The sequence below is a fragment of the Ascaphus truei genome, chromosome 9 (assembly GCF_040206685.1).
Source record: "Ascaphus truei isolate aAscTru1 chromosome 9, aAscTru1.hap1, whole genome shotgun sequence".
NCBI lineage: Eukaryota > Metazoa > Chordata > Amphibia > Anura > Ascaphidae > Ascaphus > Ascaphus truei.
In genome coordinates, this window is record NC_134491.1 from 29,257,693 (window position 1) to 29,284,894 (window position 27,202).

Below are 27,202 nucleotides of genomic sequence, written 5' to 3' on the forward strand. Positions count from 1 at the left end.
TTGTTATATGTATTGGGGGGGTGGGAGTCTTGTTATATGTATTGGGGGTGTGAGAGTCTTGTTATATGTATTGGGGGTGTGAGAGTCTTGTTATATGTATTGGGGGTGTGAGAGTCTTGTTATATGTATTGGGGGGAGTGGGGGTCTTGTTATATGTATTGGGGCCCTGCTTCTTGCATTTGTCCTGGGCCCCAAGATTACTGTTGGCGGCCCTGATTCGCATTATTTTCAGATGAAAATCCATCATAGACTTCAATGGAGATTTGTGGACAAAAATAGCCTGAATGGTTCGGCACATTTAGTCTTTATCTGGAAATCTTACTTGTTCATGCTATAATCTTCATACAGCTCAAAAACTTGGGGCACTGTGTATTAAATCTGTAGATTATTTGCCTGTAGTTTTCAACCCTTTTTTGGCTAATGCAGCAATACTACTTTCCAACTTTTTTTTTACCTTTCTTTTTTATTATTTGTATATGTAAAGCATGTGACAATGTATAATTAATTATACATTCTTACCTAAGGTGCTAATTGTCTGGTGCTCCTGTTATAAATCCGTCAAAATTCTGATTGTGTGCCTAACGTAATGGCTGCTTCAGTTAGTGTAACTCAGCAGCTACAATGTATCCTTATATGACTCAGGTAACATTATTTATTATTACAGTTTGCATCTCAAATTGCTGGGAACATTTGTAACAAATTATCACAAACAGGAAAGTGTTGCAAATGTCTTTCACTGCTTGGGAAGTGTTTTAAAACCTGCTACAGAAATCAAAGGATGCTTTAAAACTAATTAAAAATGTTATTAAGAGTTAGATTAAAAAAAAAAAAAAAAAATCACTACAGCTCAACCCCCTTATAACGCTGTGCTTGGGGTCCAAAGAATCACATCGTGTTATAAGCAGATCGCGTTAGAAATAATGTACAACTGTATGCATTGTACAATAAAGTATTTAAGATACCAACAATCGTGTTGTAAAGTATTCTCAAATACGAAAATTGGGAGCCGCGCTTGCATCGCGTTATAAGCGGATTCGCGTTGTAACGGATCGCGTTATAACGGGGTTGATCTGTATTACCTAATACTACAAAACTGATTTCTTAAAAAAAACAACAAAAAAACCCATAAGATTAAGCATATTTTGCTGCTTTCGGGAACCCTTTAATTATATTGTGAAATTCTGTGAGATCAGATGCATTGTAAGGAACCCCGACCCTCTCTAATAGCGCGTCTGAGATCAGATGCATTGTAACGATCCCCAACTCTCTCTAACAGCGCTTCTTAAATCAGCTGCATTGTAAGGAACCCCAACCCTCGCTAATACTGCAGCACGTCTGCGAACTGATACATTGTAAAAGTCTTCTGTGAAAGTGACCTGAAAATTGCAGGAAACCCTTGTTGAAAAACACTGTTATATGCACTTTTCTGATTCTGCGGTCTGGTGTCTACTTTAAATGTACTACACTTGTTACAGATTTATTAGATGTACGCTGCCTCAGACTTGGTGTTTGTTTTTTTTGACACAGCAGAAGGGGGAAAAAATATCAACCTCTGCAGCCATGGCTACAATTCTAAAGCATTTCATAGAAAATTCGCAATGGTGGCCATATTTAAAAGTCCCAAGGAATACACCTTATGTCAATAAACCTAAAGGAAGCCCCACAACAATTGTACATCTTTGCTCCAAGTGGAACTACCAAAAATGTGGTTTACAAACAAGCCTTACAATGAACATACACTTTCGTACATTTCCATCATCTCAAAATATTATCATACCAACCTCAACAAAACACTAACACACTCAATTCACTGCACTCATCTTTTATTACAAAATATTTCACCAACACACACTTCACCATTACATCAAATACACTACTCTCAACAATGGACATAAACATATTTCAACAAGCCTTTACAACAATTAAATTTTCATAACTAACAACCGTAACAATTAACATACACTTAACAAAATTGCCCTCATATACATGTGCTTTCTACTGTTTTTCTTTTACAAATACAATTTTAAAAAATATTACATAACATTCACATAACATTACAAGTTTACAATACAACATTTACAACAATTCACATCCCGGGCAACGCCGGGTCTCTCAGCTAGTTTTCAATAAAGTTGTTAACCCCACCCACAGATATTGAGACTGACTTGAGTCAGTGATTTGCGATTATTTAAAAATGTGTTTTCATTCTTATACAAGGTAGATTAAAAAAAATCCCACTGAGGAAAAACAGGGGCTACATATGAAAAAGTCTATTTTAATGCATGGTAGAAATTAATTAACATTCTATGATTTAACATGTATTGTTGATTGAAGTCTCAAAATGTCATGTACAAACAGCACCTGCAGAAATTATTGTGTCAGTCCATTAAAAAGCAGCACTCCTTGCAGAATGTAGTTGAACAATTTGCATTCTTATTCTCTCTTCCAGTTTCTAATAAGTGACCGGGACAGGGACCCCCAGTGCAATCCTCACTGCTCCAGATCGCAGCCCAGACCAGTGTGTGCTTCAGATAGTCGGACCTATGAATCCATGTGCGATTATCAGCGAGCCAAGTGCAAGGATACTGCCCTCAGCGTGACTCACCGAGGAAGGTGCAAAGGCAAGGAAATCCTAAATATATCTCATATATGTATATATATATATATATATATATATATATATATATATATATATATATATAATGTATGTATGGACATAGACAAGGAGGGGGTTACTCATTATAGTACGATAGTGACACTGGGTCACTACTGCACTGACACTGCCATTGACATGAATAAGAGTTTCCATGTGGTAGAAGCGAATGTCTATCATACTGAAACATAGAAATTGATGGAGGGTAAGAACAATTTGGCCTTCTTAGTCCAGTCCATGTTTCTCTTTCATTCCTTAACTTCTTTAACGTTTCCAGGCACTTATGAGTTCTGAGATGGAGACAGCAAATAAAATATCACTTGTGAGCACAGTCGCACGTCCCAGACAGGTCTGCCACTCTGCTTTTCACCATCATCTCCTAAGCATACAGTGCTTCCACTGCAGCCAGGGATTCCAAGGCATTTTTCCCATTTGTTTTTATACAGGATTGAAGCAGGGGGTCTTCGTAGTTGAACACCATTCATTTCTGCTCTGGGGACCCCCTGCTTCCAGAGATACTTAATTCCATTGTGGGTGCCGGTAGCTGCTCCAGGGTTAACTATATGGCTGCTTTTCAACGCTCGCGGGCCCTGCGGGCCAATATCAAACCATGATGTCATCAGGTTTGGCTTCCTATTGGCGCATGTTACCGGGGGGGGTTTAAACCGCAGAATTCTGCAGAAAGATACCGGCACCCTCTTCGGAGGTAAGTATCTCTGCAAGCAGGGGGTTCAGGGGGCTGAAATGAATGAGGATCCACTCCTGAGACCCCCTGCTTCATTCCTGTATTTAAAATGGAAGGAACCCCCCCCCCCGGCTTGGATTGCTTGTTTAATGTATAAGCCAGTGAGTTTCTTTAGCAGTGATGTGTTCCCAGTGTTAGTAGTATCTACTGTATGCTGCTCGATCATTTTAGTAACATTGTATCTTCCTGTCATATACAGTACAGTATGGAGAATTATGTGAAACTACACTGATGTCTATGATACTTGGAACTTCCTCTACCATAACGACATCACCAAAATACCAGCATGGCAACTTCTCGGTCTAATGTAAATAAATCTAATTTAGCTAGCCTCTTCCCATAAATCAGATTATCCATCCCCTTTATTAATTTGGTGGCTCTTCTCTGCACTCTCTCAAGTTCCATAATGTCTTTTCTTAGGAGTGGTGCCCAAAATTGTACTTCATAGTCAAGGTGTGGTCTTACTAATGCTTTGTAAAGGGGCATAATTATGTTTACTTCCCTTCCATCCATTGCCCGTTTAATGCAAGATAAAATCTTGTTTGCCTTTGCAGCTACTGCATGACTTTGGGCACTATTGCTAAGCCTGCTGTCTACAAGCACTCCTAAATCCTTCTCCATCAAGGATTCTCCCAATTTATCCCCATTTAATTTGTAAGTCGCCTGTTTATTCTTGTTTCCCAAATGCATAATCTTACATTTATCTGTACTAAACCTCAACTCGGCTTCAAACATGAGATTTCTGAAGCTTTCTTTCCTCTCATCGGTCTGTGCTCTTAGCAGTCCTTGACAAAAACAGCATGTTTTCTACATTTCCTATTGGTTAATGTGCTTTATACACTTAGGCCTTGTACCCAGCTTTGCAAAGCTGGATATTTAAATTAGGTCATTTAATGTATGTAATAATTTGTGTTGCTAAGTTGGACTGCAACTCAAATGTCATTTTCAATGCAGGGTGCAAAAATCTAGCACAACATAGCTCCTACTCAAATTAATAGGAGTTAAGATGTGTTAAAAACTAGCACCCTTTAGTGCATATGGGCCTCAGATGTGTGTGTCTTCTCAACAGATGCTGGCCAAAGCAAGTGTCGTTTAGAGAGAACTCAAGCCCTTGAACAGGCGAAAAAGCCCCAGGAAGCTGTGTTTATTCCAGAGTGCAATGAGGATGGGTCATTTACTCAAGTAAGAATTCTCCCCTTAACATTTACAGCAGCACCAGAGTGCAATGGAACCTCAGCATTTCTGGTCATGTGATCAATTCAGCAGTGATCTCAATGCTCTGGCCTGCCAGGGTCCAGGGAACTTGGAGAAGATCTGCCAGGTCCATGTCACACCAGGCGCATCACAAGGGCAGTCTATGGTTAAGTGAACAATTTTGCTTGGGTTTTTTTTCATCGATTTTTTAAAAATTTTTTTTTTTTTTACATTTGTGCCGGGGTGGCCAACGCAGGGCCACAAAGAGGTCATCTTTTAACAGTATCCATAATATCTAGCCTGCTGGTGGCTCTTGAGAACTGGAGTTGGCCACCCCTGCATTAGTGTAAATGTAGGGTTGGTGCCTCCTCTGGAGCTGAACTGTGCTATTGCCAGCTTCGAAGATTCCACGGTTCTTGTAATCCAGGCCGGTGTAGAAGCACATTTAATTCTACACTAACACAGAAAACGGTAATTATCCTAAAAACTGAAAAAAGTTTGGTTGAGTTCCGGAGGATCCCCCATTTCTAATTATGTGAAACAATACTCCATTTAATCTTTTGAGACCCCCATGAAGTACCATGCACAATATAGGTGCTGACAATTATGGGCTTATTACGTAGAGCAGAAAGTCATGCATTAAATGTTCAATTTGTAGTGGGAGGTCGTATTCAATGCTTCAATGGAGTGGTGAACACAAACTGAAAACGCCACTTCCTTTCACGCCCTATGAGCCTATCATAGCATTATCGGTATTATCACAGTTTAATGAATAACCCCTTATGTATATTTTGCCATGTATTTAGTCAGCTTATGACATACAGATGCAGCAAACCTTTCACGATTTCTATTTCTGGGCATACCCAGGATGTGCTGCATGATTTCTTCAAACTTTCCCACGTTAAGATGCGCGTTTACTAGTGTTTAGTGTTGTCTGCAATACCGTTGAAAAACTCAAGTGGGCGATTACGAGCTGTTGTCTTAAAATCTAACAATCTAAGTGCAATTCAACCTGTCTTTTATTGCTGTACAGTTCTGCAAGAGTGTGTGTGTGTGTGTGTGTGTAATTTGAAGATTAACGTTACGAGTTCATACTGTATTCTGTACATGGGAAAGAAGTCCTTTCTGAGGCTCCTTAGCCATACACAAATCCTCTAACTGTAGAAGATTACACATATGAGCACACACAACAAAAAGTATTTTTGTGGAATTAAATGTTGTATTTGTACAGGATAATAAAGGGAAAAGGAGTAATACAAAAAACCAACGTCGCCTCTTCTTCCGAATGTAAAATATTTATTCTGCGCATGCGTGTACAGTATGTCTAATTGGAACCTGGTTGAAACGCGTATGCGTGTAATCACATTTATGCGCATGCGTGTATGTAATTTCCACACGGAGTCGCTAGATACTGTATCTGCTACACCGAATAATTTTTGATTGAACCACCTGTGCTCAAGCAGGGATATGCTTGAAACCTGCACTGTTGAGGTTCCTTGAGGACTGGATTTGGGAACCACTGTGCTAGACAGTAGTACAGTACTGTTGTTAGTGTATCTAGATAGTTAAAAACACTTTTATTTTAATATATTTTATTTATTGTTATTTCTTTTATTTTCTAGATTTAATGTATTATTGCTGCTACAGTATACTAAGTGTCAGACTTTCAAGTTAGTATTGCCACAACAATGTTACGTTCTATTGGGAAAAATTTTACTGTGTAACTTCGGCTAAAAGGAGCTTTAATCAAATTGTATCCAACAAAAGGATGCATGCTAACAATAAGCATTAGGTTTTGCTAGTGGTCTTGGGGGGGGGGGGGGGTAGGAAAGGGATTTGTTATGCATGGATTGGAGAACTGTGTCATACCTGGCAGTATTGTTGTGAGAGTTTACTGCACCAAGGGGGGGGGGGGGGGTGCGGGGGAAGAAGGGGGGTTCATACAGGGTGTCTTCACCCAGCTCCAGACATGCAAAATACAAAACAGAAATAGAAAAAAATTATTATACCATGGCGCCAGTACAGTCCATTGTTAAACTGTAAAATTGAAAAATAAAAACATTAAACAATGAAACAATTTAAAACAATCAAGTATCTTTTTACAGTATTTAGATTAAAAACATTATCAGTCATCAAACAATTCGATGGAGCTCCAGGGAAAAGACCTTGTATCCCTTGATCTTGATATTCACACTGGTAGTGAAGTCATTTTGGCTAAATCCCCATGAAGGACTTATCACACGTGCGCATGCGTGTTAAACCGGCAGAGAAAAGTTATTAATTGCCCGGGGGAGGTGTCGATAAGCAATTGAATCCATGTTGGTTTGTGAGGGGGGGGGGAGGTGCAACTCACTTTGCCAGACCTAGTGTGCAAGATTATACTGTATACTGTACTTCAAAGAAATCATTTGAACAGTTTTACAATCAAAGTTCTCACAATAGTACAGAAATACCATGGGTATGTGTCTGAGATATTTCCATAAACCGTATGCAAAGCAGACCAAGCCTAACAAAAGGGGAAGGTTTTCAATAGTAGAGGTATACTGTAACCTCTCCCACCCAAATAAAAATGAGAGTATGCCACCTTATATAGAAATAAAAAGTAAATGATTTTAAGAATGTATAAATTGATAAAATATTAAAAACATGCATCACACAATGTTTTCTTAAAATGACTCATTTATTAAGCCCTTGTCTAGAAGAAAAGAAAAAAAATAAACGGTTCTGCCTTATTTTTTTTTTCTTCAAACTTGATATTCACACACTGGTAGTGAAGTCATTTTAGCCAAATCCCCATGAAGGACTTATCACACGTGCACATGCGTGTTAAACCGGTCAGAGAAAACCAATGAATCGCCCGGGGGAGGTGTCGATAATAAATAAATTAAAAAAATACAAATATATACTTTTTTTAAACAAAATGGCCGCCGTGATCAGGGGTTTCGTGAGGACTTACCCACATCTGCAGCTCTGTCCCTGCTTCATCAGCTTCGGGCGTGTGTGTCTTTTGTTTTGTTTAAATAGGGCTCTTGTTGCCAGTCCTTTCCCCTATGGCTTTTGACACCCAAAGACTACATCTCCCAGCATGCTCGCTGCCTGACAGAGCCTCGTGATTTGTTATTAAAGTTTGCCCCCCAAAAAAGCTATAGCAGATCGTGCTATAATGGGGTTGAGCTGTACTGTACTGTATAGCAGGGGTGCGCAAACTATTCACGCTGCGCCCCTCCCTGCTTACTCCCCCCCGCTGTTTGCGCCCCCCTGCCTTCCTTCCTGGCATGCGGGGGTCATGTGATGTCATGCCATGACCCACGGCGTCATTTGATGCCACATTGCCATGGCGACGCGTCGCCGAAGACCCAGCTGGGGTTACAGAGGCCTCACGCCTCCCCTGGCATTAAATTTAAATGCTGTGGGGAAGAGCGCGGGGCCTCTGTAACCACCCGCACCCACCCAGCAAAATCTCTCGCCCCCCCCTTGGGGGCGCCACCCAGTATGTACACCGCTGCTATATAGTGTAAAACAGTATACTGTAGTACATTATATTTAACTTCATTATAAACTTTGCCAACCGGGTGGAGATGAGCCAATGTCAGAGGTGTATTGTGCGTACAAGCTGGAGTCACTCCTGTAGTCTGCATTATAGTTGACAGGTGCCTGCTGAAGCTGCTGAAGCTGGTAATCATGCTGGTACTCAGGCTGGTACTCAGGCTGGTTATCTGGTTTGAAATCTGTCTGGAAACCTTGCTGGTTCTCTGGCGGGGGCCAGGTAGCAAGGATTGCTGTTCACCAGGTTTTCACTGACGGTCGGTCCGTTATTGTAAGCCGGTGCTGGTACATTGCTGGATCGGGAAAGACGAATCTTAAATGGATTAAACCCGACCTTTCTCCTTTTGCAGTTGCCATGAGCAAACATACTGTCAAAAAGTGGTAGCACAGACCAATACCCTCTGCTATCTCCCGGTGGAGGGGCAGTGCGAAAAAAGCATTCTTCAATAGTTAACGTTTGCCTTACCGAATGCTTCCACCCACGAACGTTCGGTGAAAATTTGAAAAAATCATAGTTCGAAATTAAATATTCATATATTTCTGATAGTCGCCTTCTTATCAGTTCCAGCATTAATTGCAGAAAATATTAAATATGCATAACTACAGTCAGGTTTGCGATACATGTCGGAGTTGACATGATGTCCATTCAGCAACTGTGAAGGGATGTACTGTAGAACAATGTAGAAAAAAGTCCAACGCGTTGTGTTTTAGAGGTTTTTATTATGAAACGCCTAAATTTGATAACGTCGTCAGCGTCTTCAAGGACCAAGGTCGATTCACACTGGATCACTGTGGTAGACTTGGTTTTTATCTGGTTTTTATACACCTCCAAATTCACACAGTATAGCACAGTACATAACTGTACAGTACTGCAACGGGAATTCATCCATTTCTGCCACCTGGCGGACACGCGAAGAACTGCACCAAATAAATCAGAATCCAGGTCATTTAAAAAAATCAACAGCTGTAAACACAGGTGTGACTTGCGGCATTCATGGCAGCCTTCACAGAACAATAACCTGTGAATGCCGCGTGGAATACAGCAGAGTTCCCGAAAACGGCTCTGTGAAATGTTCGGATAACGGCCGCTGCATCTGTAGGAATTGTTTTAGGGAAAGATGATGCGGATATGCCGCTGATAGGATTGGAAGTAGGGGATACTTAACAGTATAGTTACAGGGTTCTCCTGAGGGATTTAAATGGGCATCGAATCAGAAGCCACAAACAATGACATTGACGTTTCCTATTGGCCAGCATTTTGAAGCCATTTTGTTCCCTCTGAAGGGAAATTTAAAACCAGTGACTACAACTGTGCGTATCTCTGGAACCAACGGGTCCTGGAGCTAAAAACTGTTTATCTCTCAAGAATCCCCCGGATCCAATCCTGTAATAAAAAAAAGATTATACTGATTAAATTAAATTAATTAAATTTAATTAAATCACATGAAAATGGGTTATTTCAATCTCTATAGCCTCTATTCAATATGCTGTGAAACTCTGGGGCGTAGCTATAGCCCGGGGCCTGTGTTCTTGGGGGCCCCATCTCCTCCCCTGTCGGCGGCCCTGCTGACCATCTCTCTTTCTGCTCCTCCAGATAGAGGCAGGCGGGGGAGATGATGGCATGCGGCAGCGGCGTGAAGCCGAGGAGCAGCTGGCAGAGAAGTTAGGAGTTGCACGGTGGTAGAGCAGGATGGCCGTGTGGAGCGCGCCCCAGCGGTCCAACCTGGAAGTCTTTCTTATTTCCGGTGTCCTGCTCTGCCTCCGTGCAACTCCTAACGCCTCTGCCGGCTGCTCCTCTGCTTAAATCTGGTATCCCACCAAGTTCCATCATCTCCCCCCACCCCCTGCCTCTATCACCACCCTGTACCACAGGTAGGTATGGAGGAGGAGAGATCTGTAAGAGGGGGGAGAGCTGGAGGAGGGGAAGAGAGCTGAGAGATGATGAGGAGGGATGATAAGGAGAGAGGAGGAGGGGGAGAGAGCCGAGGAGAGATGATGAGTAGAGATATCCTCCAATTTAAATCGAGGCAAATGTTTCTCCTGAATCTACGGAATACTTTCACTTACAATGGGACCCTGAAATGTTTTTCACCCGGGGGCCCACGCATGGCTATCTACGCCACTGGTGAAACCACATCCCTATGACATTAAAGTCTCTAAGACCGTTAATCAGATCTGAGCTCAGAGCCCTACCCAGGGGTGGCTAACACCAGTCCTCTTTGACTGAGCAACTGTTTGAGATACCTGTGCTGAAGCGGGGATATCCCTAGTACCTGGCCTGTTGGTGGCCCTTGAGGACTGGAGTTGGCCACCCATGGCCTTACCTAATGTGGAGAAGCATATTAAATAGGAGCCTATGTCTCTATGCCAGTTCAATGGTTATGTAAAGCTTTCTGACCAATGAATTTCAGCAATGATAAGAAACCTTTCAAGAGCTGCTGCTGCACGCTTTTTAATTCTTTACCCAGACCTCTTTGCAACCAATTTTACATAGGTTAAATGGGCCAAAGGGTACCGAATACTGCACACGTTTTTATTGTTTGGTTCCCCATAAGATGCAGTGATTTGCCCTAAACTATTAAGGAGCTGGCGCTGGAACTAGTTTCTTTTAGTTTCAACAAATATATACAAAACAGCTAATATTAACAAGATAAAAACATAATAAAAAAACGTCATAGGAACAAACATATAAATATAGAGCTGATAACATAAACCAGGCCTGCACAAAACCCGGCCCGCGGGCCGCATGCTCTCACTGTGCGGCCCGCGGCGGCTTTCCGCTCTACCCCTCCCTCCCAAGTCCTCTCTACCCATCCGCCTCCCTCCCGAGTCCGCTCTCCCGCTCCCCATCCCCCAAGAGCCCGCTCTCCCCCTCCCCCAGGAGCCAGCTCTCCCCCTTGAGCCACGGCAGCAGCGCGCTCTAGCATTGAGGCACTTCCGTGCCTGCTGCTTGCTAGAGCGCGTGCGTGAATGTCCTGCCTGCTCTGCCACCTCCTCCGCATCAAACCAAGGTAGGGGGGGGGGGTAATTGGAGATGCAGGGGGGGAGTAATTGGAGGTGCAGGAGGGAGCCATTTGAGGTGCAGGGGGGGTGATTGGAGGTGCAAGGGGGGTGATTGGAGGTGCAGGGGAGGGTCATTGGAGGTGCAGGGGGGTCATTGGAGGTGGTGAGAGTGATGTGAGGTGCAGGGGGGGGAGAGTTATGTGAGGTGCAGGGGGGGGAGAGTTATGTGAGGTGCAGGGGGGAGAGTGATGTGAGGTGCAGGGGGGGGAGAGTGACGTGAGGTGCAGGGGGGAGAGTGATGTGAGGTGCAGGGGGGGAGAATGATGGGAGGTGCAGGGGGGAGAATGATGGGAGGTGCAGGGGGGGTGGGATGTGTGTGGTCTGCAGGGGGTTATTGTGTGTTTGATGTGGAGGGAGTATTATGTGTGTGGGTGAGGGTGAGAGATGGGGTATGAGAGATAGATGGGGAGTATTGCAAAGGTTGATAGTGAGCGGTTCTGGGGGAGATATGAGGAAGATAATGAAGGGTGCTGGTGGAGATATGAGGATGATGATGAGGGGTGCTGGGGAAGATATATGAGGATGATGATGATGATGACGATGATGATGATTTTACCCGTGAGGCCCAAATTTTTTTTCCTTGGAGCAGTTCGGCCCTTCTCACTTTACGAGTTGTGCAGGCCTGACATAAACGCACAGCATGAAGGATCTCTTGGCTCACCTTGCCTTGTCAATTATCTGTATTTACTGTAAAACATGAAACCCTACTTGATCGCAGGCTTTTATTTTGTATTTCCTGAGCCATTAGGGCTCCCATTTTTATATCCAGTTTGTAGTTTCATTAAACTTTCACATCAGCCAAAAAGTTACATTTGTGATTTAGGCAACATATAAATACTGTACAGTACATGAGCTCAGGTTACTTTCAGAGTTGCTAGAGAACATCTTCCTTCTCCACTCTTACTCCCCACAGGCGGTGATCTGGCAGGGTCTGTAGTGTAAGAGCAGCTACATTCAGATGAATTATGTTTTTGTGCTGGGCAGATTGTTCTGAGTGGTTCCATCAATCATGTATTTGGCATCAGTGTGTGACCGGCAGAAGTGTACGAAGTTATATGGGGCTACTTGCAAACGCAACAGTGAATATAATGGAAAAAATATATAGAAAGAGCTTACAATGTAATTGTGTAGTGTTATATGCATACTGATGCCCCAGGTGAAACAGCAGGTGCTGGATGCCCAATTTAGATCTCCCTTAATCACTAGACCACTTTTACTATAGTAGGCATAATGTCCCAAAACCGCATGTGTGTTAATTACTGTCAAATTATCAAGCAACTTTGCATTAGTTTGTACTGGTTTAGCATCACTAGTGCCAGCCAGCAGGACAGGGAGGGGTTTATTGACAGAGAAGGAGAAACCAGAAACATAGAATTTGATGACAGAGGAGCCACTTGCTAACCTAGACCTATCTTCCCATCTGCTGTAAAACCTCAGATCCTTATGCCTATTCCAAGCATGTTTACATTTCCTTACTGTATTAGCCTTTACCACGTATCTCAGGAGGCTATTCCCCGAATCCATCTCCCTTTTATGTTTACCCTGAGCCTCTCACCCTGCAGCTTCACAGAATGCCATCTTGTTGTAGCACTTCTCTTGTCTGAAATATGCTTCCTTCTTGTACTTTGTTGAGACCCCGTTATATATCTGAACATTCAAGCATATCCGCGCTCTCCCTTCTATCCTGTAAGCTGTACATATCAAGGTCCTTGTAGTCTTCCTCGAATCCTTTCTGTAGATCATGCACCATTGTAGGAGCCCTTTTTGCATAACCGCAAATGTATTTACTGTATGTCCTTCCAGTGGTATCTAAGTTGGAAGGGTTTCTTGACGAACATGCAAGTATAATTTTGGGATATATCTATTTGTAATTTGTCATTTTTTTGTTCTTCTAAAATGAACAGATTTAGCATTTTTTAGATGCATTTGGGGTATTCTTTTAGATGCATTGGGATTTTTTATATATGTAAATATGTACATTATATATTTTGATTGACTGGCACTGAGTTTTGAAGCAGGGGAACCTGGTTCAATTCCCAGTGTTGGCTCCTTCTGATCTTGCAGGGGAGAGAAATACATGCGAGGCGGGAGAGTGAGAGGGGTGAGATGGAAGGGAGAGAAATACATAGGAGGAGGGGGGGGGCGAGAGAGGGGGCTCGTGAGGTGTGAAATGGGGGGGGGGGGGGGGCGGCAATACCGCTGACACGGAGAGGGGCCCTGCTCAAAATGTTTGTCCTGGGCCCCACGATTTCTGTTGCCTGCCCTGGACATGTGGCAGCCATTTTGTTTACTCTTCCCAGGGGGGAACCCCTAGAATTGAAAATAGCGAGGTTTAGCTATAAAGGACCCCTCGGTTCCCATTCTGTAAAAAGAATTGTGGGGGGGAAAAGAAATATTGGGATTGCTGCATTAATAGATTTAGTAAAAACACTTGAAGACAGAGTTTAGATCACCCCCCCCCCCCTCCCCTATCCCCTACTTTTAACTTTAGGATACAGTACACTCGAAAAATCAAACTTGAATGCTTTTCAACTTCTGTTCACTATAATCTCATCGATGAAAAATCCTTATATGGGTCCCTAAAAGTTATCAACTAACCCCAAGTCTACATTTCTCTGGTACCAACACAGCTAATAGAACTTTGAAGTGCCTCATACAGTATGTGTGTTAAGATGGCAACTCAGGGTCTCCGGAAATGAGGGCAAAGCAAAGTCAAAATATATTATTTAATAAAATGACAGATAAACCTTCCATATGTTTTGGTCGCTTGGGACATTCTATGAACGCTTTTGATAATTGAGTGTGAATATAGTTGACTGTATTGACTGTATCGATAACATCAAGCTCAGCCAATCAGTGCCCTGAATATCTAAAGTTCCATGTACAAGACACTTGAATAAGAAGTGTGAGCTTTACTTCCTGAAGCATTCTGATTGGTAAATGCCTCAGATTTGTTAATACAGTGGGAGTTATGCACTTGTAGCATACCACAGCGTTTTCAAGTAGCCTAAATGTGCAAAGAATGTCATTGCCTGAAATGTTTATTTTACGTATTAGGTGTTTTCACTACTCTGTAACCCACAGTAACACGAGACTCCTTCCTTACACACTGTAAGTGGTTTCTTTGTTGGCACGTGGTGGGAACACTGGCCACGTGTTCCTACTAATCAGAGAGAGAGACAATGAAACGGAGCTGGAAAAATGATCCTTGCACTTCCTTCTGATAAAAGGTCCTTCAGCCCAATTTAAGTCAGTGGAAGCTGAAGACATATCACTAGTGTCTTATACACATCTCTTTTATAGTAGCTTTCACATGTTGGCCAATACAATGATGGATATTATTTGTCTTTTAGAGAAGATAGCGGAAATCAAAGGCTAGGGGACTAATTCACCAAAACTGCGCTAAGTGTATTTGCCACTCAACATCTCCATTAAGCCCTTGTTGCATGCTCAAACAGTGCAAACATTTACGTTTTGGATGCGCTATGGCTCTGCCCGGCCAGGCACAGATAATTCGTAACTGTTAGAGGGCTGGATCGACTGCGGCACCAGAGTACCACAGCCCCTCCAGCACTCACGATCATGTGACCAGTTCCCCAAAACAGTCACATGACCGCTCTGTCACCGGTTAGAGGAGCGCAGAACTACAACCCCTTCAAGGTTCTGGATTGCCAGACCCCATAATGAAGTAGCCATGCATTGTCAATATCAGCTTTAAATAAATAGCCGCCAAAGTTTGCGTGGGTCTCTGCTCAAAGTAGAACAAGTTCTTGGAGAGTTTAACGCATGTGGTAAAATTAATGTAATTCTACCCATTACTGCTTTGGATAACCGCATTTTACTTCAAGGGTGCACAGGCTCCGAAACGATAATACACCTTTAAAGGGAATAGGCAAATTAAAAAGTAAAACTAAAGATGCACAGGCTTCTGGCCTCTCTTGTAGCCAAAGGGTTAAATGTCTTAAGGGCTAAGCAATTGCTTAGTTTGCTACTGTATAATGACCACCTTTAAAATCAATCCATTCATATAGCTTATTTGAAGAGTGATACATGCAATAAATCTGGGGTGATCCTTTAGATGCCTCTGGGTAATTAGTGTGGTCTTGTGTCTGGTTTAGTCAAACGTGTTGATGTTGGATAGATCTATATTTAAAATATACCCCGTCAAGCCAATTACACATGCTAAGCTGGGACTTTTCCTGGGCCATTTCAGCATGTGTAACCCATAACGTACAATTCAACACCACAGGATTAAAACCACAGACAGAGTTTTGGAAAGACTTCTTTTCTGCACAGACGGACTAATGCTGGTGATATATGGGGAGACGCACAGGGCTGTTTTTCTAAGCGAACATTATAGCCGAAAATCTTGCTGAGCTGGTGACAAAGAGAACATTTTTATGCAGTTTGGTGATCTCTTAACAAACAGGCACAGCATTTCTGAGTGGGAGATATCAATATTTATATGCCTCCAAGGAAACTCTGAGATATGAGGCAGTCTGCAAATGAGCTCTAGTTATAACTCAGAAAGTTATTGCTGCAATTAAAGCAGTTATTAATGTGTGTGGTTCTATCTTTGCCCTTAATAGAAAATACTTAATTTTTTTAAAAATGTAAATGATCAGACACAGCATATTTTAAGGAGGAACCGCTAACGGTGAATAGTCATACTTCAAATATTCCCCTAAAAAATAAACAGATAGATGCATAGTTACATAGTAGATGAGGTTGATGAAAGACATATGTCTATCAATTTCAATGGAACTTCTCCTGTTGGCGCCATGACCCAACTTCAACCCAACTTGGGGAGGTGAAGGGAGCACACTCCTTCCTCCAGCTCCCCCCTCCTGTTGGGGGGAAGTTTGATCACAGCACCGATGAATGGAGGGAGCACATGGCCACAGAATGCGCGGGGCCCATGGAGGCCACCTTGCTCGCCTTCCCCTAAAGCTGGCCCCCCAGACCTGGGAAACATTCCAAAACTCCAACTCTGTTTAAAGCCTAAATGGCACTTTTTCAAGGATTACACTGGCGACACACTTTATTCGAGCTCGGCTAGTCCCACGAATTCGGGTATACCCGGGTGTATTGAGGTTTGTGACTGTTTTCTGCCCGAGTGCATTGAGGTATTTTCCAAGCAGGGATTGAAGCATTTTATTCCCGCTGGCTGCAATACTGCCCAGTATATATATATATACTGCATTACAATTCATGAATTTATGCCATCTGGTAGACACGCGAAGCATTGCAGCCTATTAAATCCTAATCATTATCATTTAATAGATTAGCCGCCCGTCAGCCAGGCATGAACCCAGGCTGGGAAGGCAAACACAACGGGGCTTGTCAGAGGTGAGGAGCGGCGCATTCCAGGTATCTGCCAGGTACATACTGGGTATTTGCTCGAATAAAGTGTGTCGGTGCAGTATGTGTGCAACTGCCCTTTCTAACCTACTGAATAGTGTTTTCATTTGGGTAGGGGTTTCTCTATGTATATTTTGTACTATTGGGGTTTTTCATGCAACTGCAATAGTGCCGATCGAGGCTTCCCAATCTGGCATTAACTGCCATTGACTTGAATCCCGGTTTATTGAATCCCGGCGATAGTTCACATTGTATATGAGAAAAAGATTTCCCAGGGCAAAGAAGTTCAGGTGCTGCCACGGGTACAGGTTAGTAACTGGATTTATGCGTAAAGATGCGTGAAAGTTTCGCCCGAGATTACGACCTGTGCAAAATGTACATGAAATGTACGAATGAGTCACAGCAAATAATGTTTCTAACTCCCATCCAAAAATATGGGTTCTGCTGGAGAGGTGAGGAGAAAATGCTTGGGGAATCATTTGTAAAAAGGGAATGGACTGTGATTCACTCAATAAATTGTGAATTTATGGTGGAAATGTGTAATTTCCAGGAAACTTTTAGCCCTTAACAGTTCAGCAAAATGGCTCACCAGGAACCAATTCTGGTAAAAAAACAAAAACATTCAAAAATTGTGAATGCATCTTGAACAGTTTTATCCATCTCAACTGCCAAATACACTCTTCATTGAGTCAGATGTCATCTTGTGTGACCTATTTTAGTGTTTTTTGAAACTGTGGTTCCCCAAACCTACTGTAAGTGGTGGTCCCTTGAACCCTTTCAAAATTCACTTCATGCAGCAGTCGTCCACAGTCTGTGTATTTTCTATCACTACTAAAAGTTTTCGGTTAGATATAAGTAGATCTGGTAGCTATTTGCTGCATGTCTGGATAAATATTTTGATGAGCAAAGCCAAGTGTGAATATGATGGTCCTCCACATAATTATTAGCACTGAAGTGGTCCGTGATATGGAAACGTTGGAGAATCACTGACCAACTTCTTTTTATAGCAGAAAGCCCAGCGAGATGGTGAGGAAAAATCATCATTGACTTGCATTGAATCTTTCACTTGGCTTTCTTATTTCCAGCACTTCTACATGCTCTGCACATGGCACCTTCTTGGGATCTATGTATCAAAGCCATTTTTTTCTAGTAAAATTGAAGGAAAGAGGGTCATTTTAATTTTGGGTCATTGTATCAATTTTGTACCATGTAAATCCGATGACAGAAATGTCAATAGAAGGATTTACATGGTACCCTTATAAAATACTTTATCTTCGACTGAGCCTCTGATTGAGCCACCTGTGCTGAAGCTGGTATATCCTTAAACCTAACCTGTTGGTGGCCCCTGAGGACTGGAGTTTGCCCCTCCTGCTCTAATACATCTTGATACACATCATATTTCTGCCCTCCACCTGTAAAAGTATGGAGTACTCCTCCCTGAACCCTTATATAAAGCCCACTGCACACATAACATGCATTAAAGCAGCAATCCTGCATTGATCTCTTCTTTTGTGTGTTATGGGTTTGAAGCAAGGACGCTGAACCGTGTTAATTTCGGCTCCGGTGACCCTCTGCTTCCCAAGATACTTACTTCTGTAGGGGGTGCCGGTAGCAGCTCAGGCGGGGATCTGTGGGGCTACCGAAATGACAGATTTAAAGCTCCCGCGTGCCAATAGGAAGCCGTACCATCATCCCCTGCGGCTTCCTATTGACCCAAATGACCAGGACATTTAATCCTACGGAACTGTTCCCGGCACCCCTAGGGAGTAATGTATCTATGGGGGAGCAGGGGTTCCCCAGAGATGAAATTAGTGCATTTCATCTCCGGAGTTTCCCTGCTTCAAACCTATTATAAAAATCTCACTTGTTCGGGGACTTTAAGCCTTCTCTTAATTTATGTGCCTGTCAGTTGAGTCCTTCTCTCTGCACAATACAGTATCGGATCCCTTCTCCTGATGCAGACATGAAATGTATGTTTTGTTTTCATCTCATTCCAGCCAGCAGAGAAAGTCCCCCTGCTGACCACCAACACATCTAGGCAGGGCAGAAAAGAATTTACACCACGGATTAAGGATAGGCTGACTCTGTTATATAAAACATTCTTAAACTGGGAGGTTTCTGAATTAAGCAGAGGGACTAAATCAAAGCTTTAAGTTTTAACTCTTGTCAAGTTATTCTCTGTTGGCAACATTTCTAATTGCTGAAAAGAACCATATTTCTAATGCACTTACAGTCTAACCCCTTCACTGCCAGAGCAATGCAGTGCAGGGGCCATTGGCAGTGAAATAGTTTTTTTTTTAACTGGAATGATGAACAATATAATCCGTGCCCCATAGTTTTAGATGGGTAAGCTATGATAGTATATGGCAAATATATATTGTATTGTATTGTATGTCTTTATTTATATAGCGCCATTAATGTACATAGCGCTTCACAGTAGTAATACATGTGGTAATCGAATAAATAACAGATAATATAAATAACAGATCATGGGAATAAGTGCTTTAGACAAACATAACATTAAGGAAGAGGAGTCCCTGCCCCGAGGAGCTTACAATCTAATTGGTAGGTAGGGAGAACGTACAGAGACAGTAGGAGGGAGTTTTGGTACATATATGTGTGTGTGTGTGTGTGTGTGTGTGTGTGTGTGTGTGTGTGTGTGTGTGTGTGTGTGTGTATATATACAGTGGTCGACAAATCACCAAAAAATCTACTCGCCGAACAAAAAAATCTACTCGCCACCTAGTACCACACGTGTGCTGCTTGGGCCAATAGGAGCTCGCCACGATGTTAAATCCACTCGCCCGGGGCGTGCAAATGTATAGGTTTGTCGAACACTGTATATATATATATGTATGTATGTATGTATGTATGTATGTATGTATGTATGTATGTATGTATTTATTTATTGATATTCTAATGAACATTTACGAAAATGCCTTTCCACCCATTTGATTACATTGAGATACAAGTATGATCAGGATCAGCGGGGGAGTGCGGCAGGCAGGAAGACACCGTGTTACCAAAGCTTTTCACAGCAGCACTGGAAGAATTGTTGAAGAGATTAAATTGTGAAGAAAATGGAATCAAAATCAACGGTGGATCCTCCGCTCTGCAGGTGACATTGTTATTTTGCCACAAGTCCAGAAAACCTCTAGCAACAAGTCAGAGAACTCGCCAAAGCAAATAAGAATGTGGCCTCCACATGAATCTCAGTGAGACAAAAGTGGTGTTAAACAAATGAGTCAACTCTGCAAAGATCGAAATACAGGAATAGAGCAAGAAAAACTGAAAGACTGTGTCTACCTTGCCCGGCAAGTAACAATGGATGGGAATCTTGTGAATTAAATCGATAGGAGAATGAAGATGGGATGGAGCACATTTGGAAGAAACAAGACAATAGTCCACGGGAACCTTCCACTGTGCCTCACAAGGAAAGTTTTTCACCAGTGTATTCTTCCTGTGGTCACGCTTGGATGGGACTGCAAACTTGGACCCTAGCTGCAAAGACCATTGAGAAGCTTCAGGCAACTCAAACAAGTATGGAGAGATGTATGCTCGAGGTATTACCCGACGAGACAGGAAAAATAATGAATGGGTTAGAAACTAAACAAAAGTCTGGGACATCATCACAAGGGGGAACAAATTAAAATGGCAGTGGCCGGACATATCGCTAGAAGGAATGACCATAGTTGGACACAGATGGTACTCGACTGAATCCCAAGGAAAATTAAAATACAAAGCCATCAACCATAAGTTTGAGAAGAACAGAGATTAGCAGGTCAGTACCTGGAAGAACATTGGGGAGGCCTTCATCCAGCAATGGATTGTCAAGGGCTGAAGAAGATGATGATGATCATAATATATGTCATCTCCACGGCTGGTGCAGTCCGGACGCTTTTGCTCCAGCATGTGGTTTCATTTCGCGCTTCTTTGGTGAGTGCCTGCCTCCCCCGTTTCAGTCTTTGGCCCAGCGACTGTGTTTGTGTACAATCTGTGCAGATCAGTATTGCAATAAGGGTCTGTGTGTTACCTCAGGGTATCTATTCATGTGCTACTTGTGTGAGTGCTTGCTCCTTTTTTAGGGCGGCATTATATATTATATGTGTGATATTGTGTGTTTATGTATGGTCTATTAGATTGTAATTAACCCATTAAATATAAATATTTTAATACTGATTAGAGACTTATTTCATATCTTTTGCCCATCACATGATATCTTTGGTCACTAATCCCCGGTGCTCTGTGGGTGTATTGTGCTTTTTTCATAATATATATACATATGTTGGACTTGTCTATAGCAGTAATCCCACCTACTAATTTATAAATGTTTTCATAACACCAATAAGGGGGAGTCTGGGTTGAACCAGACTATTTTCTGCACTTGGAATAAGTTCTTGATGTATTTATTTATGAAGTTCTATGTGTTTTTCGCCTGTCTGGGGTCAGGTCTACCTTGTTCACATGAATAGAGGTAGGCAAAACTCTGCACAGGTTTGTGATATTGGAAAATTCTAGTGGGTGAAAAATGTGCTAAGTCATGAAACGTCACTAGGAAATCAAGTATTTTCTTTTGACATTAAATGAACCAGCAGGTCCCCCCAGAGCTGAACTATGGCACTCGATGCTCTAAGGATCCCCTTTTTTTCCTTTTGCAAGTACTTATAAGAAAAAAATAAAGATGGCTGCGGGGTTATCCAATCGGAGGCTGCACTGCCCTCTCACGATAATGTCACAGCTTTCTATTTGCTGTCAGAGGGAGGTTGACCCCAGTGGCCATATTGCTACTCCCGGAGAAGAATTATTGTCAGGTAATTAAGTACAGTGTCTCAGGAACCAGGGTTCCCAATAGCTTGGAGTACCACAATTCAGCTCCAAGGGATCCCTGGTTCTAGCAGGTCAGTTTGCTGCTTTAAACCACAAGACATCATACAGCCTTTTAAAATGTATAGGCCATAAGAGAGGTGTCTTACAGCGCTATAAGGCACCTGGCTTATGACTTGGAACCGCTTAGTTAATATGACTCTACACGCCAAAGGATTCAATGGCATTGAAAGCACATGAATATAAAACCATATTGCACCAAACGGAACAATGAAGGTGATCACATCTGTACATAGCCTGTAAGTGATTATAAAGGGGAGAAGAACTTATCTTAGTGTCTTCTAGTACAGGGGCGCACAAACTGTTTTTGCTGCGCCCCCCCCTGCCTGCTCTCCTCCGTTGTGCGCCCACCTCCTTACCTCGCGCAGCGTCAAATGAGTCCACGGGATCAAGTGACCCGCAGCGTCATTTGCCATCACGTTACCAAGGCAACCGTGACATCACATGACCCTGCAGCGTGCCATGGTCATACGTCCTGAAGCCGGCTGAATCCCAGTAAGTAGAGGTTGCAGAGGCCTCGTGCGGTCCCCCGGCATTTAATTTAAATGCCTTGAGGAAGAGCGCGGGATCTCTGCAACCACCCGCGCCCCCCAAAAAATCTCAGGGGCGTGCCGCTGTTCTAGTATAGTGTTATGTTCACGAATGCAACTTTAATTGCAATGTCACAGTACTGTAGTGCCCATACTAATGCCAGATTATAGGGGAATGTTTGCACAGCATAATATCGTCTGACATTTTTATAAATACCAGATGAGTTTAGGATGCTTATTATTAAAAAGCAAAGCTAGTGGATACCTCTTGACGTCACTTACATTTTCTCATGTGTCAAAATAATCCAATGTTTTTCCTTCAGCAACAAAGGTTTAGACTGAAAGTGCCTCAATACTTCCTAAAGGGAAACCAATCACAGGATTGGTAACAGAGCTTGTAAGGACATAGCATGTTGTGGAGTTGATGCTGATTGGGATACTCTAACATAATAACGCCGCTAATAACAATACATTGCATTTATATTTTATATATTATATTTTATATTCTTTGTCCATTTAAAGAGGCAATCTAAGGGTTTCTGGGTTTCGCCCCCACTTTTTTTTTTACCCAGGATTGAAGCAGGGGGTCTCCAGAGCTGAACTCCATTAATTTCAGTTCTGTGACCCCCTGTTTCCAGAGATACTTACCTACGAAGGGAGGGCTGGCATATCTCTACTTTTTAAAGCGTCTCTGTCACATGGGCCAATAGGAAGGCGCATTGGATAACGTCGCTGCTTCCTATTGGCCCACAGGATGTGGGAGCTTTGAAAAACAGCCATATACTGCTACCCAGCCAGGGCAACTACTGGCACCCCCTATAGAGATATGTATCTCTGGAAGCAGGGGTTCCACGGAGCTGAAATTAACAGGGTTCCGTGCCAGAGACCCCCTCTTTCAATCCTGTGTAAAAAAAATTAAAATATTTTAGGGGGGAAAGCCCTTAGATTTTTTCTTTAAAAGTAACTGTGGAAAATTGTAGTTTTCCCTAGGACCAATATGGCTGCGACGATTCCATATGAAATGATTTATGAAATCAAACTATACATTATGATAAAAGCAACAGGATCCAAATTGTATGTCCTTGTGTGTGATGGACAGGGAGAAAACATTCAAGAAATACTGTTGGTTTTGGCTACTTGACATGTGATTTTGGCATAAGGCAAAAATGATTGCCTTGCAAGTGAGCCAGACCCAATACAAACACTCGCTGCTGAGATTGTAATTGCTTGAAGATCACATCTTATGCAAAATATTCAGTACCTCTGAAAGGCACCATAAAGTATCCGGACATTCTTTGCCACCTTAGGGAGATTATGGGGCTAGCTGTCAAACCATTGGAATTCAGATCCTAGGTTGAAGGAAGCGAGCTATATATACAGCAACCAGACCTCGTGTGATGTCTTCATTTCTCTGAAATTTCATAGACATTTTTTTTCAAGAAAGGTTAATTTTGTGCAATAAATGACCTGAACTAGCAACATCATTTTATGCCAGTTACTCACTGGAGGCATAGAACCGAATTTACAGTGATCTGCATCAATACGAGTTATAAGGGAAGAATGCTGAAATAATCCATCATGAGGACCTACTTAAAACTGTAGTGTAGTACGTGTTAATAATGAAAATAATAATCATAGGGGGAAGACATAATTTATTATGTATGTATACAGTGGGTGGCTTGCTGAGAATATTCATGGCATAATAGGTCAGCCAGGAATAAAACATGCAAGATCTTTAATGATCTAACAAGCTCCTACTTCAAATGTGTGGAGGGAAGAGCGCATGGGAAGGCCCCAATCTCAGGCTCCCAGTCGTGACCTGCCTTCCTCAAGGGGAAGGACAACAACAACAACTTTAGGGCGGTCCTGCCCTTAAGTAGAGCCAGATAGCGGGCATCCCGTTGGCCCCGCCACAACAGGATATGCCACCCCCTGCTGTCACTCAAGCACAGCACCAGGGATGAAGGGGAAAACCCCCATGATAACTACTGGCAAACCTGTGAACACCAGGGTTTACTGCCAGCCCATAGGGTAGATTTAGTAGCCAGGGGGTACCCCGCTACATGTGTAAGCCACTTAATAACACTGCAGTATACAGTGATAACTCATTGGGCCCATATTGTACTAAACTGTGCAATTATGTGTAGCACCTTTCCCCCCACCCTCTGTGAGATTGGGTCGCTATATATCTGGCATTTTGGGACCCTGCCATTGTGATGGTACAAACGCTCCCTTCTACTCCTCCTTCGAGCTCCCACAGTGATTTCTGGATTCATTGTGATCCAATTTTTATGTACTGTAAGTTCTACATTTTATGTATACTATAAATATTAATTACCTTTAATTTTATACTAATAATGCGTTTCTTTTCTCTTTTTTGCGCTCCGCTTTATGTGTGTATATATATTCGGTTGTTTGCCCCGCTGATCACGGGAGAGTGAGGAGCTACAGAGAGACTTTTATACACACTTTGGGACATTACAAGATTTTTGGGACCGTGCGCACATAATACTTTTTTCTTGTGGAGATTGGGTCGCTACCTGTATGTTTCCTAGTGCTGTGCATACCTGTGAGGCAACAGGAGGGCTCTGAGTTGCTTCGTGATGGTGTGGGGAGAATCAGGACAGGCTTTTAGGATGCTTCATTTTTTGGCAGCTCCTCCAGTCAGCGAGGATCCTGGAACTAGTGCAGGATGATCCATGATGACAATATGTACTCTTCAGGCAGTAAACCACACCTTGTTATGATTAAACTGGTATTTATTGCACTAAGCAGAGTTACAGCATGCTTTGCTTCCCCTGGAAGGTTACCTTAAGGCTTTAGGCCCATCTTGGTTCCCTTCTGGTGCTCCTCCTGTATCCCCTTGTGGGATACAGGGTAGTTGTTGTCCACTCCACAGGGGGAGGAAAGAGACACACTGATTTCTGGGAGTGTGCCAGTAAATACCGTGGTGGTTTGGGCTTGTAACCCTGCCCCATAACAAGGCAGGTCTGATACTGACAGGCGTCACATAAGCCTCATGTGACCCAGCCAGTATACTCCCACAGGCTGACACGCTCAGGTTATTGCTAGGCCTGCCCTTGGATACAGTAAGTGTATCCAAGGCTGCAATAGCAAACTAGGCCTTCATGAGGACTTAACCCCTCCAGTGGCTGACCCTAGCAGGACTTATACTGTTAGGGACCAAAGGAAAAGGTAGCGGCCGGAAGCTATGCTACATCTGTAAGACCTCTTCTGGTGCCAGAAGAACCCTAACAGCCAATTCAAGTGAATGCATCTTCCAGCGCCAGAGGGTGTCTATAGAATAGTACTTCTTAGTAAATTTGGGCCTGAAACAACTCTGTGCTAAGCCTTGTGCATGATATTGCTTTGTCACATCATTCTGATTAGCATTAGTTTACTTCAAGGGTTTTTATCCTAACCCTTGTACATCTATCAATGTGAATAATTATGTAATCCAGCAGCATCTTCCAGCCATTTCCAGGGAGTTGTATGTTGACATGTGGACTATATTGGTGATTGAGATCTGTGCATTGGCATTGCCAATATTATTATTTTTTAAAACGTTCACCATTTTTTGCACTCAAATAACAATCCAGTAACTTACCTAGGTGCACTGATAGAAAATTGATAATCAAAATAAAGTTGAGATAGGCACTCACAGATATTTACAATGAATAAAAGGATTTATTTAACATCAACGTTTCGGCCCTATTATCTTGAGAAAGGTTCCGGAATAGGACCTAAACATTTATGTGTTAAATAAATCCATTTATTCATTCAAAGCAGGGCCACCGACAGGGGGGGTGGATGCCGGGACAAATGGCCCGGGCATGGCTGCTCTGGGGGACCCGGCTGGTGTGATAGGAAGTTGGGCCTACCTTCCGACAATGCCAGCAACTGGGAGGGGTTGCCTCTCCCTCCAGCACATGGGAGGGCCCTTTTCTTCCTCCAGCCCATGGGTCCTCTTGCTCTAGCCCATGAACCTCTCCCTGTAGCTGGGCCTTCGGCAGGGCCCCTCCTCGGGCCACAGGTAGGCCCACATGATCCTTGCCCTTCATCCTCACAGGCCCATACTTAACCTCCTCCCAGGCCCATACCTACTCCCACCACCCCAAGGCCCTTATCTGCTCCCTCTTCCAAGGCCCTTACCTACTCACCCCCCTCCAGGCTCCTTCTCCCAGCATAGCTCATTCTCCCTCCCCATTACCTCCTTCTCCCCCATTACGTTGTTTGCCCCCCAATACCTTCTCCCCCCCTCCCATCCGTACCTCTTTCTTCTACCCCCCTGCAGAGTCTCCTTAGGGCACCAGAGGGTTAACCCGTGAGTGCCTATTTCAACTATATGTTAATTTTATATATATATATATATATATATATATATATATATATATTTACGGAATAGACGATACCGTTCTGTGGCTAAAGAAATGCTTTTATTTGTGTGAGCTTTCGAGATACACTGTTCTCTTCTTCCGGTGGTGTTACAATGGATAAAGCAAGAGAGGCTTTTACTTAAAAACAGTGCATCTTGGAATGTTATCTGTGACTGAAGCCTATCCCTCCCCCCTGTGCAGTATGCGATTGATTACTTAAGGTGTTAAATGGTCCCTGAATGTTAGTGATATGAGTGTGTGTGTATGTGTATAAATATAAATGTATAAAGCGCCCACAGTGTATACAGCCCTTTACAAAACTTGTGTGGGGAGTGGGAGTGTATTCCAATGGTGTGGGTAGGTGTAGAAATGTAAGAGGATGTTGCAATACTATTAGTGCGTGTAGATACTATATGGTCCCTATTGGTATATATCAATAGAATTACATTGTACATTTGTATGTGTAATAGACAGCTGTGTGTGCATTCATATTGGGCAGTATGTATAGACATGGCCTTTAGCACTCATGGGAAGAGACTTCTCTTGTGTCAGGGTAGTGACTCATGAAATTGCAGTCTCGGTTTAGGCCACCGCTGAGTGTCCCGAACAGTTGCATAAATTTGTATTCATGCAACCGTCTCTTTCGGTGTTCTAAGATTACCTTTGAGTATGGCCACCTTCAGGTCGTTCATCTTGTGGCCAGAGTCTGAGAAATGTTCGCCGACAGGACTGTCTCTTGTTCCGCGTGTGATGCTGTGGAGATGCAGATTCATTCTCTTGTTAAGCCCCTGCCCCGTCTCACCTATACAGTAGCAGCCCCCTGTGCATTTCATGCACATGATGAGGTACA

The 27,202-nt window shown here is 42.8% G+C and overlaps 1 protein-coding gene across 3 annotated transcripts in view; it reads left to right on the forward strand.

The window, feature by feature from the left end:
* SMOC1 (SPARC related modular calcium binding 1) overlaps nt 1–27,202 on the forward strand; it is a 137,446-nt gene that overhangs the window by 52,277 nt on the left and 57,967 nt on the right. For all 3 annotated transcript variants that reach the window (XM_075614189.1, XM_075614190.1, XM_075614191.1), the window contains exons 2-3: nt 2,450–2,621; nt 4,468–4,580. In XM_075614189.1, the coding sequence (XP_075470304.1) occupies nt 2,450–2,621; nt 4,468–4,580 (285 nt within the window). The remainder of the gene's footprint in view (nt 1–2,449; nt 2,622–4,467; nt 4,581–27,202) is intronic.